We start from the raw sequence: 14,048 nt of genomic DNA, 5'->3' as shown, positions 1-14,048 counted from the left end.
CTTGCAACACTGGGCAATGTAATTAGATGTTGGTAATAAAGACATTACACTATTTACTTTTCTGCTACAGGCAGAGGTTGATGTGGAATAGAATTTGTGTTTAAAGGGGGATGAAAAGGGTCAGTATTCATATAGTTCAGTATATTGAGTTTTGTTCTAATCAGCTACCCTTCCTAAAAAGCATTATGATATGGCAATATGTAGGATTTTTTTAATGTAAATGGTGTGTGTTCTATTCTGTAGGTCAGAGTGAGAAGATGAGGAAGGGAAGGGAAGTAACATCAACCACCTGGATTTACTGGCCCTTATGCTGATGGGGAGACTATAGAATATTCATATATTGTACTCCTCTGCAAACCTGAATTTTATGGGGAGTGGAGAATGAGAAGGGTAGAACAAAACTGCAAATGCTCATTCACAACAGTGGAAAGTGGGAAGACAGACAGGATGCAGACCTGCAGATTTCTTGGGAAAGGGAAGGTGTTTCTAACAAGTCCTGTTGTTAGCCACCTCTTTCTTCCTTAACCGATTTTCATTTTCCTTTCTGATATTAGAAAATGAATTATATGTCTAAATATCTCTTTAACTGGACAACCCTTCCTTGTGTTAGGGTTATTTTTGGGGTTAATGACATACTTTTAACCTTCCTTTAGAGTGACTGCAGACTTCAGTGTGAAAAAAGGCAAATGCTTTTTAATATAGTGGATAAATATTTTTTTTTTCAGTGTTCTGTTCATCTGGCAGCCGTGTAGGCTTGAGCTGGTGTATGTAGTGCCTTTGAATGCACACTGTGCAGATGTTCAGTCTGTATTTACAAAAGCAATTTATTTTTCTTGTTATGATGATGGGTAACTTGTATGAAAATGATTAGCTTTTTTCCCCACTTCTCAATATTTCCTTGGTATTTAGCAGATAAGTAGGTTAAATGCCTTGTAGATGGCAGTACATATCCCCTCTGTCATGATAACCAATCATTGCATATGGTTTTCAGGACTGTTGAAGATTTGAAGAACAATGAAAATCAATGGAAGGATTCTCCTCTGGCTACCAGGCATAGAGAAATGCTGAAACGTTGCAAGACACAGCTTAAGGTTTGTAAGTGATTCAGTTCTCAATTAAATGCCTTTGTCAACCTCTCCGTATGTTTACTTTGCGTCTTAATGTGTAAATGCAACTTCCTACTGATGATTCTTGGAAACAGTGATTTTAAATCTATGAACCATGTGAGTACTGCACTAAATGGTAGTTGTGTTATAATGTATTAATGGTGACTTTAAAAGTCAAAGTAGCACCAAGATTAACTTGGGTAGCATTACTCAGAAAGAAGAAAATACTGGTTTTATGGGAGAGAGAGCAAGCAAAGGGATTGTGATTTGTTCAGGGGTAGTTGTGTGTGCACATTCCATGCCCAGGATGGAGATGCAACTCTCAAGTCTCTAATCTCATGTGTATTTCTTGCAAAGATAAGTATGCTGGTGTCCCCTCTTTTGAAGGTCTGTCCTGCTTAAGTTTCTCTAGTATAAATGGGCACAAATTTCTGAGCTGTATCAATCTTTTGATCACTTCTGTTATCTCTGTTTCTTTTGTTGTTCCCATAAAGCTTTTAAAAGGCTCCTCTGTCCCTGCAGCTCTGAATTGTGTGTGTGATTTTCTTGATATATTAGGGCTTAAGCGCCCCATTTTCTTCAAATAAGAGCATATTTTAAGACACCATTGTATAGTTGTCATAATTCACAGATATATTGACTAGCTTGGATAGGCTTGACCTTCCTTTTATGTTGTCTTGCCCTGGATTAGTTTTTGTATGTGTGTTCTGCAGAAACTGGTGAGGTGCAAGGCTTGTGCAGATGCTGGTTTGCTGGATGAAAACTTTCTCAGGAGATGCCTGAATTTCTATGGCATGGTGATACAGCTGATGCTTCGCATTCTTGACCCTGGCTATCCCAAGTGAGTGTGAGGATTATCTCTGTAAATTGTATCAAATATATTTCAGATCACGTTAGATACCAGTTATAGAACTTAAATTTTAAAATTTTTTTAGTGTCTGCTTTCTTATGTGATTGTTACTTTGTCAATGACGTACATAGTTTAAGGTTCAGTTATGGGGGTAGGGAGCAGCCCTTGGGTATGTTTTAGTACACTTGAAGTACTGGCATGAATTTCTAAAAATTCAGTTTCAGAACTCTTGTAAAACACTCCCATAGGAGAATTCCGTAAGAAAGCTTGTGACACTTTCTACTTCACCCTGCTATTTTACTGTCCTGTTTGTTGTCTCTTATTTTACAGCATTAAATTGCCTTTAACTCCTGAAGTTCCGAAGGTATTTGCAGCATTGCCGGAGTTTTACGTGGAAGATGTTGCTGAATTTTTATTTTTTATTGTACAGTAAGTAAAGTTATATCTAAAGGAAATTTGTACTGCCACTTACCCCCATAACAGGTGGCATGCACATAAATTTAGGGTGTGAAAGTAGTTTCCTAGCTTAGTCTCTTTTTTAATAGCACCCATAAGATTATGGCATTGGTAGGCAACGAAGTACGTACAATGCCTAGGTGAGCTCCAGAGTCCCTTCTAATCAGACTTTTTTATTGGAAGAAAGTTGAGGGTTTTTTGGCTCCCTCCCTGCGAGAATTTTCTTTGTGGTTTGGAGTGAGACTTTTGATCTCATTATGTTAAATTATCACTAAAAGAATATTTTTTTTAAAGTTGTAGCTTAATAAGTAGAAAATTCCCCCATTTATGAATTTTCTGTGATGAAATGCATTTGTGTTTTAGCAGTTTAGATGGGCATGAATACTACTCAGATGTAATGCGAGTTCTGAAGCTGGTCACTTTCTTGCTGAAAATTTGCCCTCACATTCAGGCTTCACTGTGTTGCATGATGAGATGTTTGCTTTTGCCTTCCTGAGGTGCTGTTATAGTGGTACTTCATAGAAAATTTGCTAGTATACCCAAGAAAAGAATATGATAGTTTTTCACACTAAAATTCAGCTTCAAGCGAACAGGAGGCAAAACCTTTTGGAAGAGTAAGAATCTAGTTTCTGTAGAGAAAGATGGGAAATTGTGATACAATGACTGTACTTTATGGGTTGCTAATTAGTGACCTGAACTTACTTGCTGTATATGTGGTAAATCTTCTGTAGACAACATGAGGTTGGGGTTTTTCATTTTGTTTTGCTTATCCACCTCTTCTCAGATATGCTCCTCAGGTGCTTTATGAGCCCTGTACTCAGGACATAGTGATGTTCCTTGTTGTGATGCTGTGCAACCAGAACTACATCCGAAATCCTTATTTAGTAGCCAAGCTGGTGGAAGTGATGTTCATGACAAATCCAGCTGTTCAGCCCCGGACACAAAAGTTCTTTGAAATGATTGAGAATCATCCTCTCTCCACTAAATTGTTAGTTCCCTCCTTGATGAAGTTTTACACAGGTAAGTGCTTCAGCTATAGCTCATTGAGTGTACAGTAAGCAATGAGTGTTACAAGACAAAAGGCTGTGTTAGTTGTAACCTTTCAAACAAACAAAAAAACCCCTAAAACCAAGAAACCCACCTAAAACCCAGGTAGATCTTGATCTTGGGTCTTGTAAAGGTGAGGCTTTGTACTCAGGAATCAGGGGAAATAATGGCATTACATGGAACTTTGAGAATTCTAGCATTTCCACAAGCTGCTGTGCACCAACAACTCTAGCGCTGTAGATTCTGGCCATGGTTTTTGTCCTGTTTAGATTCCAGACTGGAAGTTTTTTTCTTTGCTTTGTAAGGGAGTAGGAATATTGGGATTTTAAAACTTCTGACTGTGGTTTTGCTAGTCCTGTAGATTCAGATGTTTCAAAAGGGGTTTGCACTCATAGAAAGAACTATTTTTGTAGTGTTCCTAGAGTTCCTATTAGTGAAATTTTAGGCTGTGAGATGAAGAGCAGTGTTTTGTTTTCCAGGGTTTTTCCTCAGCAGTGAGGTTAGTTCTGGATTAGAACATGGACTGTGCTGCTTCTTTTAATGAGGATTAAGATGGAGACTTCTGAATGGGAAGCTTGGTGCTTGAAGCCCATGCTATTGGAGGCAGTAGGGGAGAGATGTAGCGTGTTGCAGGGCAGTCCTGGTGGGGAAAGAGTTTTGTTTGATTCCAGCTCTGGTATCTGTTTTCTTTTCAGATGTTGAACATACTGGAGCCACTAGCGAATTCTATGACAAGTTTACGATCCGCTATCACATTAGCACCATTTTCAAAAGCCTCTGGCAGAATATAGCTCACCATGGTACATTTATGGAAGAGTTCAAGTGAGTAAGAAATTGTATATAGCGCTGCTTACTGTCATGCAGGCCGCTCAGACAATGACCCGAGGAGGTCATTACCATTGGGAATGGGTGATGCTGCTTTCCATTGTATTTTAAATGGCAACCCCTTCCAGTAGAACTGGAATGTATCTAAAGTGAGCTCTGGACACCACCATCAACTTGGCTTGGGGAATGGGATCATTACTTGAAATATACAGTGCAGAAGGAGTGTTGCTGGGATTGCAGTCTGGTCTGCACACCCATCTACTCTGCCGTGATAACTGTGTTTCGATGTTTTCAGCTCTGGGAAGCAGTTTGTTCGCTACATCAACATGCTGATAAATGACACCACTTTCTTGCTGGATGAGAGTCTGGAGTCCCTAAAACGTATCCATGAAGTGCAAGAGGAGATGAAGAATAAAGAACAATGGGACCTGCTGCCCAGGGTGAACAGAGCTGTTTTTCAAAGTGCCCTTTACTTATTTTTAAATTTTTAATACAAGACCATTAAAAAAACTTTTTAATAAGGGGCAGCAACAAAGAACTGCTTGTGAGAAGCAGTTCTCAGTGCTTTTTCTTGCTGCCGGTATGGCCGTGGTCACTCTGGATGACGTTCTGCAAAAAACATCATTCTGCGTAGCTATGTTGTGGCTGGCAAAGAATGTGGTGCGAAATGGAAATAGTATCAAGTTTTAAATTACTCTGCATGTAATTCTAAGGGCAGAAATTGAGACTTAAACCTTCCCGAAGGAGGTTTTGGAAGATGCTCGCCAGTTGAATTGATGTCAAGGAATAGAAGCTTTTATTTTGTTAATGCATTGATTCTGCGTAGATTCGATGCAGACAGTCCTACACCTCAGACCTTAACCTGATTAAACAATGATTGTTTGTGTTGAGCCATCCATGTCAAGTATTTCTATTTTAAGATTACTGATTTAAAAAAAAAAAAAAAAGCTTGAAAAGAAAAGCTATAATGATCTTGTTTAACTTATTCTGGTTTGCTCTTCTGAAGCCTTTCTTCCTGTTTGTGCCTATTAGCAGGGTAAAGCCATTACTGTAGTGACAAAATGAGCTGGTACATCATCTACAGATTGTTCCAGTGTGGAATGTTTATGACTTATGATGGTGCATAAATTAGAGAACTTCACTTGACTCTCAGATCCCAGGCTGGTTTTGAAGTATTGGCATTTGGATGGAAAGGAAGCATAACCCAGTTTTGCAGCTGTGAGGAGCAGTTGCAGGATGTAAACAGACTTGATAACCATGAAGTCCTGTGATATCATTTGCATTCATTATTTTAGTGTTGCAGAATTCTGGAAAATTGGTGCAGGCTTTCATATTGGGTAGTAAAAGCAAGCTGTACCTTAAAAAAATGTATTTCATCTGGATTTAAATTGCTGTCTGTTCTTTTGTCTGTCTAGATCATGTTAGCATTATCGCTGTTAAGGTTTTGATTGCTGATGATGTAGGAAATTCTGTGGACTTGTAACCACTGGCTGTTTATTTTCTAGGATCAGCAACAGGCTCGGCAATCACAGCTAGCTCAGGATGAGCGTGTGTCTCGTTCATATCTTGCTCTGGCAACAGAAACTGTTGATATGTTCCATATCCTTACCAAGCAGGTTCAAAAGCCTTTTCTCAGACCTGTAAGTCCTGCTCAGAATGAACTTGTTTTCTAGCTTCTCTAACACCTCTGCTGTTGGATAATAACTTGGAAATGTTTGGTAGCCCTTTGTTTCCACTCTCCTCCCCTTTCTCCCACTCACTGAAATCTAATTGCTGTTGAAGTTACTTGATGCTAAGAGCACTGCCTGAGTCACTGAGATAGTGTGATGCTTCTAGACAGAAGCTGTTTGCATGATATTGTTTTTCTAAATCAGAAGCATGCATAGAGAAAAAATGCTTCCTGCAAGCCTACAAAATGATAATTTTATTAGTTAATATTTCGTGATCTTTCTGTATGCAAATCTAGTGATAAACTTCTTTATCATTGCCTTCATGCTGTCATCTATGTTTTACTTTGGTCTTGTAGGAACTTGGACCACGATTGGCTGCTATGTTGAACTTTAACTTACAGCAACTGTGTGGCCCCAAGTGCCGTGACCTGAAAGTTGAAAACCCTGAGAAATACGGGTTTGAACCAAAGAAGCTGTTGGACCAACTGACTGACATTTATCTACAGCTAGATTGTGCTCGCTTTGCTAAAGCAATTGCTGATGATCAGGTGAGCTCCAAAAAGATGAGAGGGGGAAGGGCAAAAACACTGTGGACACAGGACTTTGCAGAATACTCTGGAAGAGTTTCATCTTACCTGTATGCTGCCACCCAGTTTCCATCACATATGCTTGTGATAAGTTTTCTTTCAGCAGATCATCTCTGTTCATATTGTCTGCCCTTTGTAGATGGGTATGTTTTCCAAGTGTTTTGCAAGCCTATAGACAGATAAGTATCTATAGCACTTCACACATCTAGGAAATTTCCTGAGCATTAGATGCTTTTTAGCTACAGCTGCACTGTAAACTTGCAGAAGTACGTTGTCCTAATTTTGCAAGTGGTAAAACTGAGGCATACTGAAGAGTTTTGAGTCCCTCCCCCTTCTTCATCAAGAACTTGTGAAATGGGCAGAGGTGGGACTGAGTGTGAGCCTCATCTAACAGTCCAAAGATCATTCTCTAGTCTAACAGTTTCCAAACTGTATTCCCTTTATATCACTTTACTAATTGACTGTGTAATAAAGCGGCAAAACACAGCATATATGGGACAAAGACACCTTTGAACTCCTCATGGTAGTACTCAGAGCAGAAGTTAATTCTTAAGGTAGATAAGCTATCCCTCATGTCTGGTTTTTGTAAAGCTGACAAACTACTGAATCACATCTGTCTGTGTCTTACAATACAAACTTTTTCAAAATCTACAGAAAAAAAATATTCTCAGTGGCTACTTGAAATTCTAGTGGAAGCTGACTTTTGCATGTCTAGTGAAGCAGAGGTATCAGAGTGACTCATGATCTTTTTTCTGAATTATTTAAGTTCTGATAATTGCAGATAATATTGGTTAACACTTCTGAAACAGACCTTATGTGTTTGCATGTGTATAACGAGCATGCAGTGTGGGGTTTTTTTCTGCTGTTCAGTGTGTGTGTGTGTGTATATATTAAAAAAAAAAAAGTGAGGATGTTATCCATCATTCATTCACCAATAGCAGCCATGGCAAAATGCACGGTACTGACAGAGGGATTAAAAAGAAAGAAGCCTTCTGGCGTGGAAACTGGAATAAAGCTTAATTAACAAAGTGGCCCTTCATGAAAAATGGTGGTGGTAGCGTGTTGAATAGTATCTTGGAAACTGTCAATGACAGGAAAAAAACACCAAGGATAAGCACAGTTGGTTAATGGCTACTGGTATTAGGAGAAAAAAACCCCAACAAACCAAAACAAACAAAAAGTTGCTTGATCATGGCAGGGTCTCGCTAAAGCATTTTGATACAGCTCCCATTTGCAAATCCTAGCACGTATTAGAATGAATCTGAAAACATTTATAAAGCCCCGGGCGTATTGCCATGGTTGTTCTCTTTGGACTAGAAAGGAGTTTGGGTGGGCACTGTGTGTCCTAAGTAGCGAGTAGTATTTCTTAGTGGAATGTAGTGTGGATGGAAAGAAGTAGGGCTGTGTTGAAACGTTTAAAATCCCTAAGGAAAATAGAAATCTGAGAGACTTGGTGTGTTTTGTTTTGTCATTTAATTCAACTTTGCACTGCAGTGTAAATAACAATGTTTATTAAAAGCCTTATATCAAAACATGGCATTGTGCATTATGCCATGTACCATAAGCAGCTTTCAGAAGTCCCTGCCTAACTTTTTATTTTTTTTTTTACATGAAAGCAATGCTTGCTTCAGTTGAAACTACAGGATGTGCATTTGGTCTCTTTCATACTGTGTAGTTGTACCAGTTGGCAAGCTTCCAGCAAGTATTAGCTCCCTCTGAGTTGCCTTACTGTATTTGCAACATCATGGAGTAGGGTGTTTTTTTGGTTTTTTGTTTGGATTAGGAGAAAGAATCACTTCTTTCCTAGTACTGCCTTGCACGTTATCAGAGAAGTTAAGAATCAAATATACCTCTTCATTTTATGCTGTATTTTCACCCAAGACTTGTAAGAACAAGAATACAGACAGGAGCAGCAAGACAAGATGTTTTGTCTTAAGAACAGTCCTAATAATTATAGTCAGTCTCTCTGAGTTTCTTACTTATTACATGAGGTGATGATACTTTTTTTTTTTTTGTTCTGAACAGTTCTACAGTAGTGATGACCCGTACAAAACCCATAAATCTCTCCCAAAGTTGACATTTTGGTCCTAGATGAAATGTTATCTTCGTACTACTTTTGTCTGATGTAATGTTGAGGTTTTATTGATCCATCTTTCTGAAGTCTTAAAAACGCATTAAAAGATCTTTAGAAATTTTATGGCACATAAGGATACAACAACTCAGCAAAGTTTTCTTTTGAATGCTTTGCTTGTAGAGGTCCTACAGTAAAGAGCTCTTTGAGGAGGTTATCTCAAAGATGAGAAAGGCTGGAATCAAGTCAACCATAGCAATAGAGAAATTCAAACTGCTGGCAGAGAAAGTGGAGGAAATTGTTGCCAAGAATGCCCGCGCAGAAATTGATTACAGCGATGCTCCAGATGAATTTAGAGGCAAGTTGAGTTTTCAAAATACTGAGTTCTTTTTGGAGAAGAGGAATTCGTTTTGTTACTTTGATTTTAAATTAGTATGTATTAATAACAATTATGTATTGTTTATGAAGCCTTGCATCCTGCTCTATTTCAATTAAATAGTTAAGTAAACATAGAGAGCTCAGTTTCTTTGTTTTTTCCCTGGGATTGTGCTGTCCATTTCCTATCCATGTTTTGCTTATGTGTACTTTTAAAACAGAAAAAAACCAAACAAACAAAACCACCCAAAATCTGAAAATAGGGTGAAAATAGCTAATGCTTAGTCCCAATTCAGAAAGGGAAAAGCAGTATAAAAGCCAGAGTCTGCTGCTCATTTTACCATTTTCTGTAACTTCAGCAATATACCTGGTTGGGGACCCTGAATATCAGTTCTGCACTGTGGTTTTGTATGCAGATAAAATCTGTAGCTGTTGTCCTTGGTTTAATGAGGAGACCCTTGTGCCCTCAGATCCACTTATGGACACTCTGATGACTGATCCTGTGAGGTTGCCATCCGGAACTATTATGGACAGGTCAATCATACTGAGGCATCTGTTGAATTCTTCCACTGATCCTTTCAATCGTCAGACGCTGACAGAAAATATGCTGGAACCAGGTAGGCATTTAACAGTCAGCAACGGAACTGTTGACTGGGGGAAGCGATTTGTGTGCAGCTTGTTCTGTATATTTACAGAAGATGGCGTTGAGGCCACAGTAGAGGTTCGTTCATCTCAGCTTGCACAGAAAAGTTCATTCTTTCTCCCTTCCCTTTCTATGGGGGAAAAAGCCCCACACACTTGCCTTCATAACCACTGAACTGAAGGAAGTTACTATGGTGGGTAAATGAGTCATTCATTTACTCAAAGCTGTTCAGAAAATACACTGATAGAGAAGAAAATAGTAGTTAGATATTCCTGATCGGGTTTCTAGAAAATAAATTGCTGTTGGTCATTAAGAGCTTTCTTATAGTAGTATTACTCAGTAATTTAACTGCAAGTTAATAATTCTTTTTTCTCTTTTTTACACTATTAGTGCCAGAACTTAAAGAGCAAATCCAAGCCTGGATGAGAGACAAGCAGAATGCTGACCATTAAAAATTCCCTTGCAGTGCACGCCAACACCAATGGGAAGAAAAGGGCGTGGGCTGTTCTGGTAATAGTGGAGCAGATACACTTTGAAAGCTGTTGATGGGATTAGCACGCCCACTGGCACTGACTTGCTGTAGTGACCAGAAGCATGTGGACAAGGAGAAAAGCGGCTTAATTCTTGTACATATATTTAAGTGATAATGATGGTCAATAACATGGAGGACAAGCTAGGAAGTTGCTTATGTTACAAAACTGTCCTTCAATATGTCACGTTTTGGAGTTTTTACAGCTGAATTATTTTAGCAGAAATGAATGGATCAGGGCAGCATCCCTTCAACCTTATTTTTTACAGCCAGATATCCGTTAATTTGATTGTGGTTAGAACCTTGGACGTTTTGCTGCTAAAGTAACTTTTCTTCCTCTTTCCCTCCCTTCTTTCTCTTCCACCCATCAAACCTGCACTGCTGACTTTTTTTTTGTAATGCAAAAAAAAAAAATCCCTGTGAAAAACAAAATCATTCCCCTGCCCTCAAAAGAACATATTCTGTGCGATAACTGTGCCTGCAACAAAGTGTTAATCTCGGGATCGTATTTTTTATATTACACATATTTGCATATTTGGTTTTTAATTGGTGTTAGACACAAGGATAATCTAAAAAATGCAAAGCCTTCACACATGGATTTTAATTCCTCTTCTTTGGAATGTCCCTTTTCTTTGTGTTTATCTAGATGCTCTGGTATTTTTGAAAAGCCTTGAGGTAGGACTATGTTAAAACAGCTGCCATGAAAGAGATGCTTGGGAATACCAGGATTTCAGTGACTATTTAAAAATTAAAATTCATTCTTTCAATGCTGCAGATATGATATATGCTAAATGACAGTTCTGAGCCATTAGAGCTTGTCTGCAGAGAGCAGATCCTTTTATTCTTAGAGGCTGCAGTTTGGGGCAGGGGTCATTTTTTTTATGTTGCATACCAATTTGTATCCATGGCTTGGCCTTACCAAAGCAGAAAGGGTGCAGGAAATGTAGAATTACATTTTTAAGAAAAAAAAAAAAAATATTCACAAACATTTTTGTATTACTGCCCCCTGCATATGATACTTGAATTTCCTTTTTAAAAAGGATTTGAAACCAGTGTTTTAAAATTAAGTCTGAAAAAAGGTTGTTCTTTTATTTGTTTTTCGCTGTGTCTTCTGTTCAGTTCCTCTCTTGAACTACAATAAATGATACACACTCACACAAAATGTTTCCTTTTGTCTTTCCTTTAAGTGTGTCAGTAAAGTATAGAAAAAACAAATTGTTGGGCGCCTTTGTTAAGGTTTGCTGACAGTGATTTCAGATTTAGAGGTAGTACATTATGTGAAAAATTCCTGTGCACACAGATAGCAGTAATACTTCAAACTACTGAATGTTCCCAAGTGGGTGACTCTTGTACCTATTCATAGCTACGTGACAGTTGGTGCAGGCTCCAGGGGGAGTTTTGGCTAGGTTATATATAATCCAGTGCTGACCTTTGAGATGTGCAAGTAATTCGAAATTAAAATGTGAAGAGGTAGTGGGTTTGGGGTTTGGGTTTTTTTGGGTGTTTTTTTGTTTGTGTTTCCCCCCTGCAGAGAGAGAGAGAGAGTGTGTGTGTGTGTTCTCCAGGGGTGGAAGGAAGATTCCAAAGTTTGTGCATGCATGGACTGTTGGAACAGAGGAGCTTGTGTGACTGGTTTAATAGTTCCTTAACCCTTCACTCACTCCTTCCATAAATTCAAATCCCCTTCTGAAGTCTGCTATGCTTTTATCTGCAAGCTGGCATTCGCCATCCACATCTGTCATGGTTTCTGAATGTGTTAGAAGGGCATGCAGGGAGCTATAACTTTCTAGGTGTGCTTTCTTTTTTTTAGTGAAGAGGTAATTACTCTCTACATGAAGAAGAACTCTGAAATGTTTCACCTTATTTTTAAGGGTAATAGTGTGAAATCTCTAGAAACATCACAGAACTTATGCTTCATATGATGGAGGGCAGCTGTTCAGCAGTGTGTTTTTTGGTTTGGTTTTTTTTTTTTTACTGGGGGAGGATTAAACTGCTATGGTTTCACATTATGGTTTGGTTTTGTTTTTGCAAGTTAATATCAAACAGCTTTTACTTTTCTTGACAGACTATGCATGTATTGGAATGATGGAAGAAATGCTTTCTTCTGATTTTCTTCAGCTATCGCAAATAAGACACACCACCACCTTCTGTAAATAAGGATGCTGTGGAATCAGTGAGCAATGTTATAAAATGAGAAGAGCACAAGCAGAAATAATCCATCCTTAAATGAAAAAAAGCTGGCTGCTTAAGTGTAGCCTGTACAGGGCCTGAGGTCTGCTGTTCTCTAATAGTTCTTGATGTCTCACATTTGAAGTGTTATAACTAGTATCAAAGAGTTGTGACTGTAAACGTTTTACCAGAAAATCTGTATGGAACTAGCTCTTTAATACAACTATAAAATGAAAATCCTATTTTTTTAATTTTTCTTTTTATTCCATTGTACCAACTGGAAGACTTGTTTGAACAAACTGAAGATGTTTCCCTTAACCTTGACTGATGGGGAAATAGAAATATTTACATTTGGTGTAGGATGTATTAAGACAGAAACTGAATTTTTTATTCTGCCATCATATCAGACTTTGACCTGAGGAATATAAATAGCTAAGTGCATTACTGAACTGTTTTGTCTAATTATGGTATACATTTATCATTTGAAAATGTATCAATGCAGGTATTACGGAAGACATGAAGGCTAACATTAAGTGGCTAAAACAATTTTATCTGGAGAACTAGTGTCAAGTATTTCAAAGGTGTGAATTCAGACAAACACTCTCCTGAATTCATTGTTCATGGGCAGAATTATGAAATGTATTTTAATACAAGCAACTGAAAGTGCCATTATATTGCTGTCATCTTGGTACAAAAGTGATTCAAAACCCTGTCTTTCAGTGGGTAGTGGACATTTGAGTAACTGAAAAGGAAAGCTGAAGTTAGTATTGGATTAAGAATAAACCTCCCATAAAAGCATATCAGTTGTGTGACAGTTAAATTCATACAAAAACATTACCTGCTGATTTTTGTGATTTCCCTTCCCTCCACTAAAGTGTCCAATCCAACTGTAACTTTATTACAATAGAGACTTTATATTAAAAGATCACAGAAATTATCAATTGATCAAATTATCTTTGACATTGACATGTATCTGCAGATAATCTGAATGGCTTTCAGCTGTGACTTGTTCATCCTAGGAATGACTAATTTACATAAATGTTGCAAAATGTGCTTTTCTTTGAAAATTTGAAGTCACAAGATTGTATTGTTGGTCTCTTCTTGCCCTCTAGGAATGCAACTAGAGCATTTACTAGGGCAAGTGCTGATGTTACAGCAATACAATTCAGTACAATTGATTCTATTATATCACAATCTACACTTATGTAATAGCACAATTTACATCCCTGTCAACTATTCCCTGCTGGCAGCAAGGACAGCCTAATTCTGTTAATAGCAGGATGAGGATGCTGCTTTAGCCAGCAGCAGATTGACTCTTAACAATCCCTAGGAGCACTGCACTACAATGTAGCAGTCATCATTATCGCTTAGCTTAAACCTACCCTCTCCCCTGTATTTAAACAGGCTTCCCAATTTCAGGTAGTGTATTTCAGTGATCTGATAACCAGCTGTATTTATTTGTACCATATAAATGCAAGAAGTGTTTTTAAAATTTTTTTTTCACAGTACTACTACTTCCTTTCATTCTGGTATACTAATGCTCAAGGACATGTTTATTGTGCTAGAGACCTTCATTATGTGAATATTTTCTTGAAAAGAAATGTCTAAATTCTAGTTTTAAATGCACACGTGCTTGCAGGGAGTTGAATCTGTTTCTGCTGTTTTGTGGGGTTACATGGTATTGATCAGAAACATACAAAAGGAGTAAGACGGGTCCCTT

General features: G+C 38.1%; 1 protein-coding gene across 4 annotated transcripts in view; it reads left to right on the top strand.

Annotated features, from left to right (window-relative positions):
- Positions 1–11,321, top strand: part of UBE4B (ubiquitination factor E4B) — a 40,629-nt gene extending 29,308 nt beyond the window's left edge. For all 4 annotated transcript variants that reach the window (XM_056333131.1, XM_056333134.1, XM_056333133.1 and 1 more), the window contains 11 exons: positions 992–1,091; positions 1,820–1,947; positions 2,287–2,385; positions 3,197–3,432; positions 4,155–4,281; positions 4,580–4,724; positions 5,790–5,924; positions 6,311–6,502; positions 8,796–8,970; positions 9,458–9,604; positions 10,021–11,321. In XM_056333131.1, coding sequence (XP_056189106.1) covers positions 992–1,091; positions 1,820–1,947; positions 2,287–2,385; positions 3,197–3,432; positions 4,155–4,281; positions 4,580–4,724; positions 5,790–5,924; positions 6,311–6,502; positions 8,796–8,970; positions 9,458–9,604; positions 10,021–10,082 — 1,546 coding nt within the window. In that variant the 3' untranslated portion in view covers positions 10,083–11,321. The remainder of the gene's footprint in view (positions 1–991; positions 1,092–1,819; positions 1,948–2,286; positions 2,386–3,196; positions 3,433–4,154; positions 4,282–4,579; positions 4,725–5,789; positions 5,925–6,310; positions 6,503–8,795; positions 8,971–9,457; positions 9,605–10,020) is intronic.
- The last annotated feature ends 2,727 nt before the right edge of the window (positions 11,322–14,048 follow it).

Source organism: Falco biarmicus, chromosome 3, assembly GCF_023638135.1.
Source record: "Falco biarmicus isolate bFalBia1 chromosome 3, bFalBia1.pri, whole genome shotgun sequence".
In the NCBI taxonomy this organism is placed as follows: domain Eukaryota; kingdom Metazoa; phylum Chordata; class Aves; order Falconiformes; family Falconidae; genus Falco; species Falco biarmicus.
The sequence above is the reverse complement of the archived record's forward strand: the minus strand, read 5'-3'. Positions and strand labels throughout refer to the sequence as shown.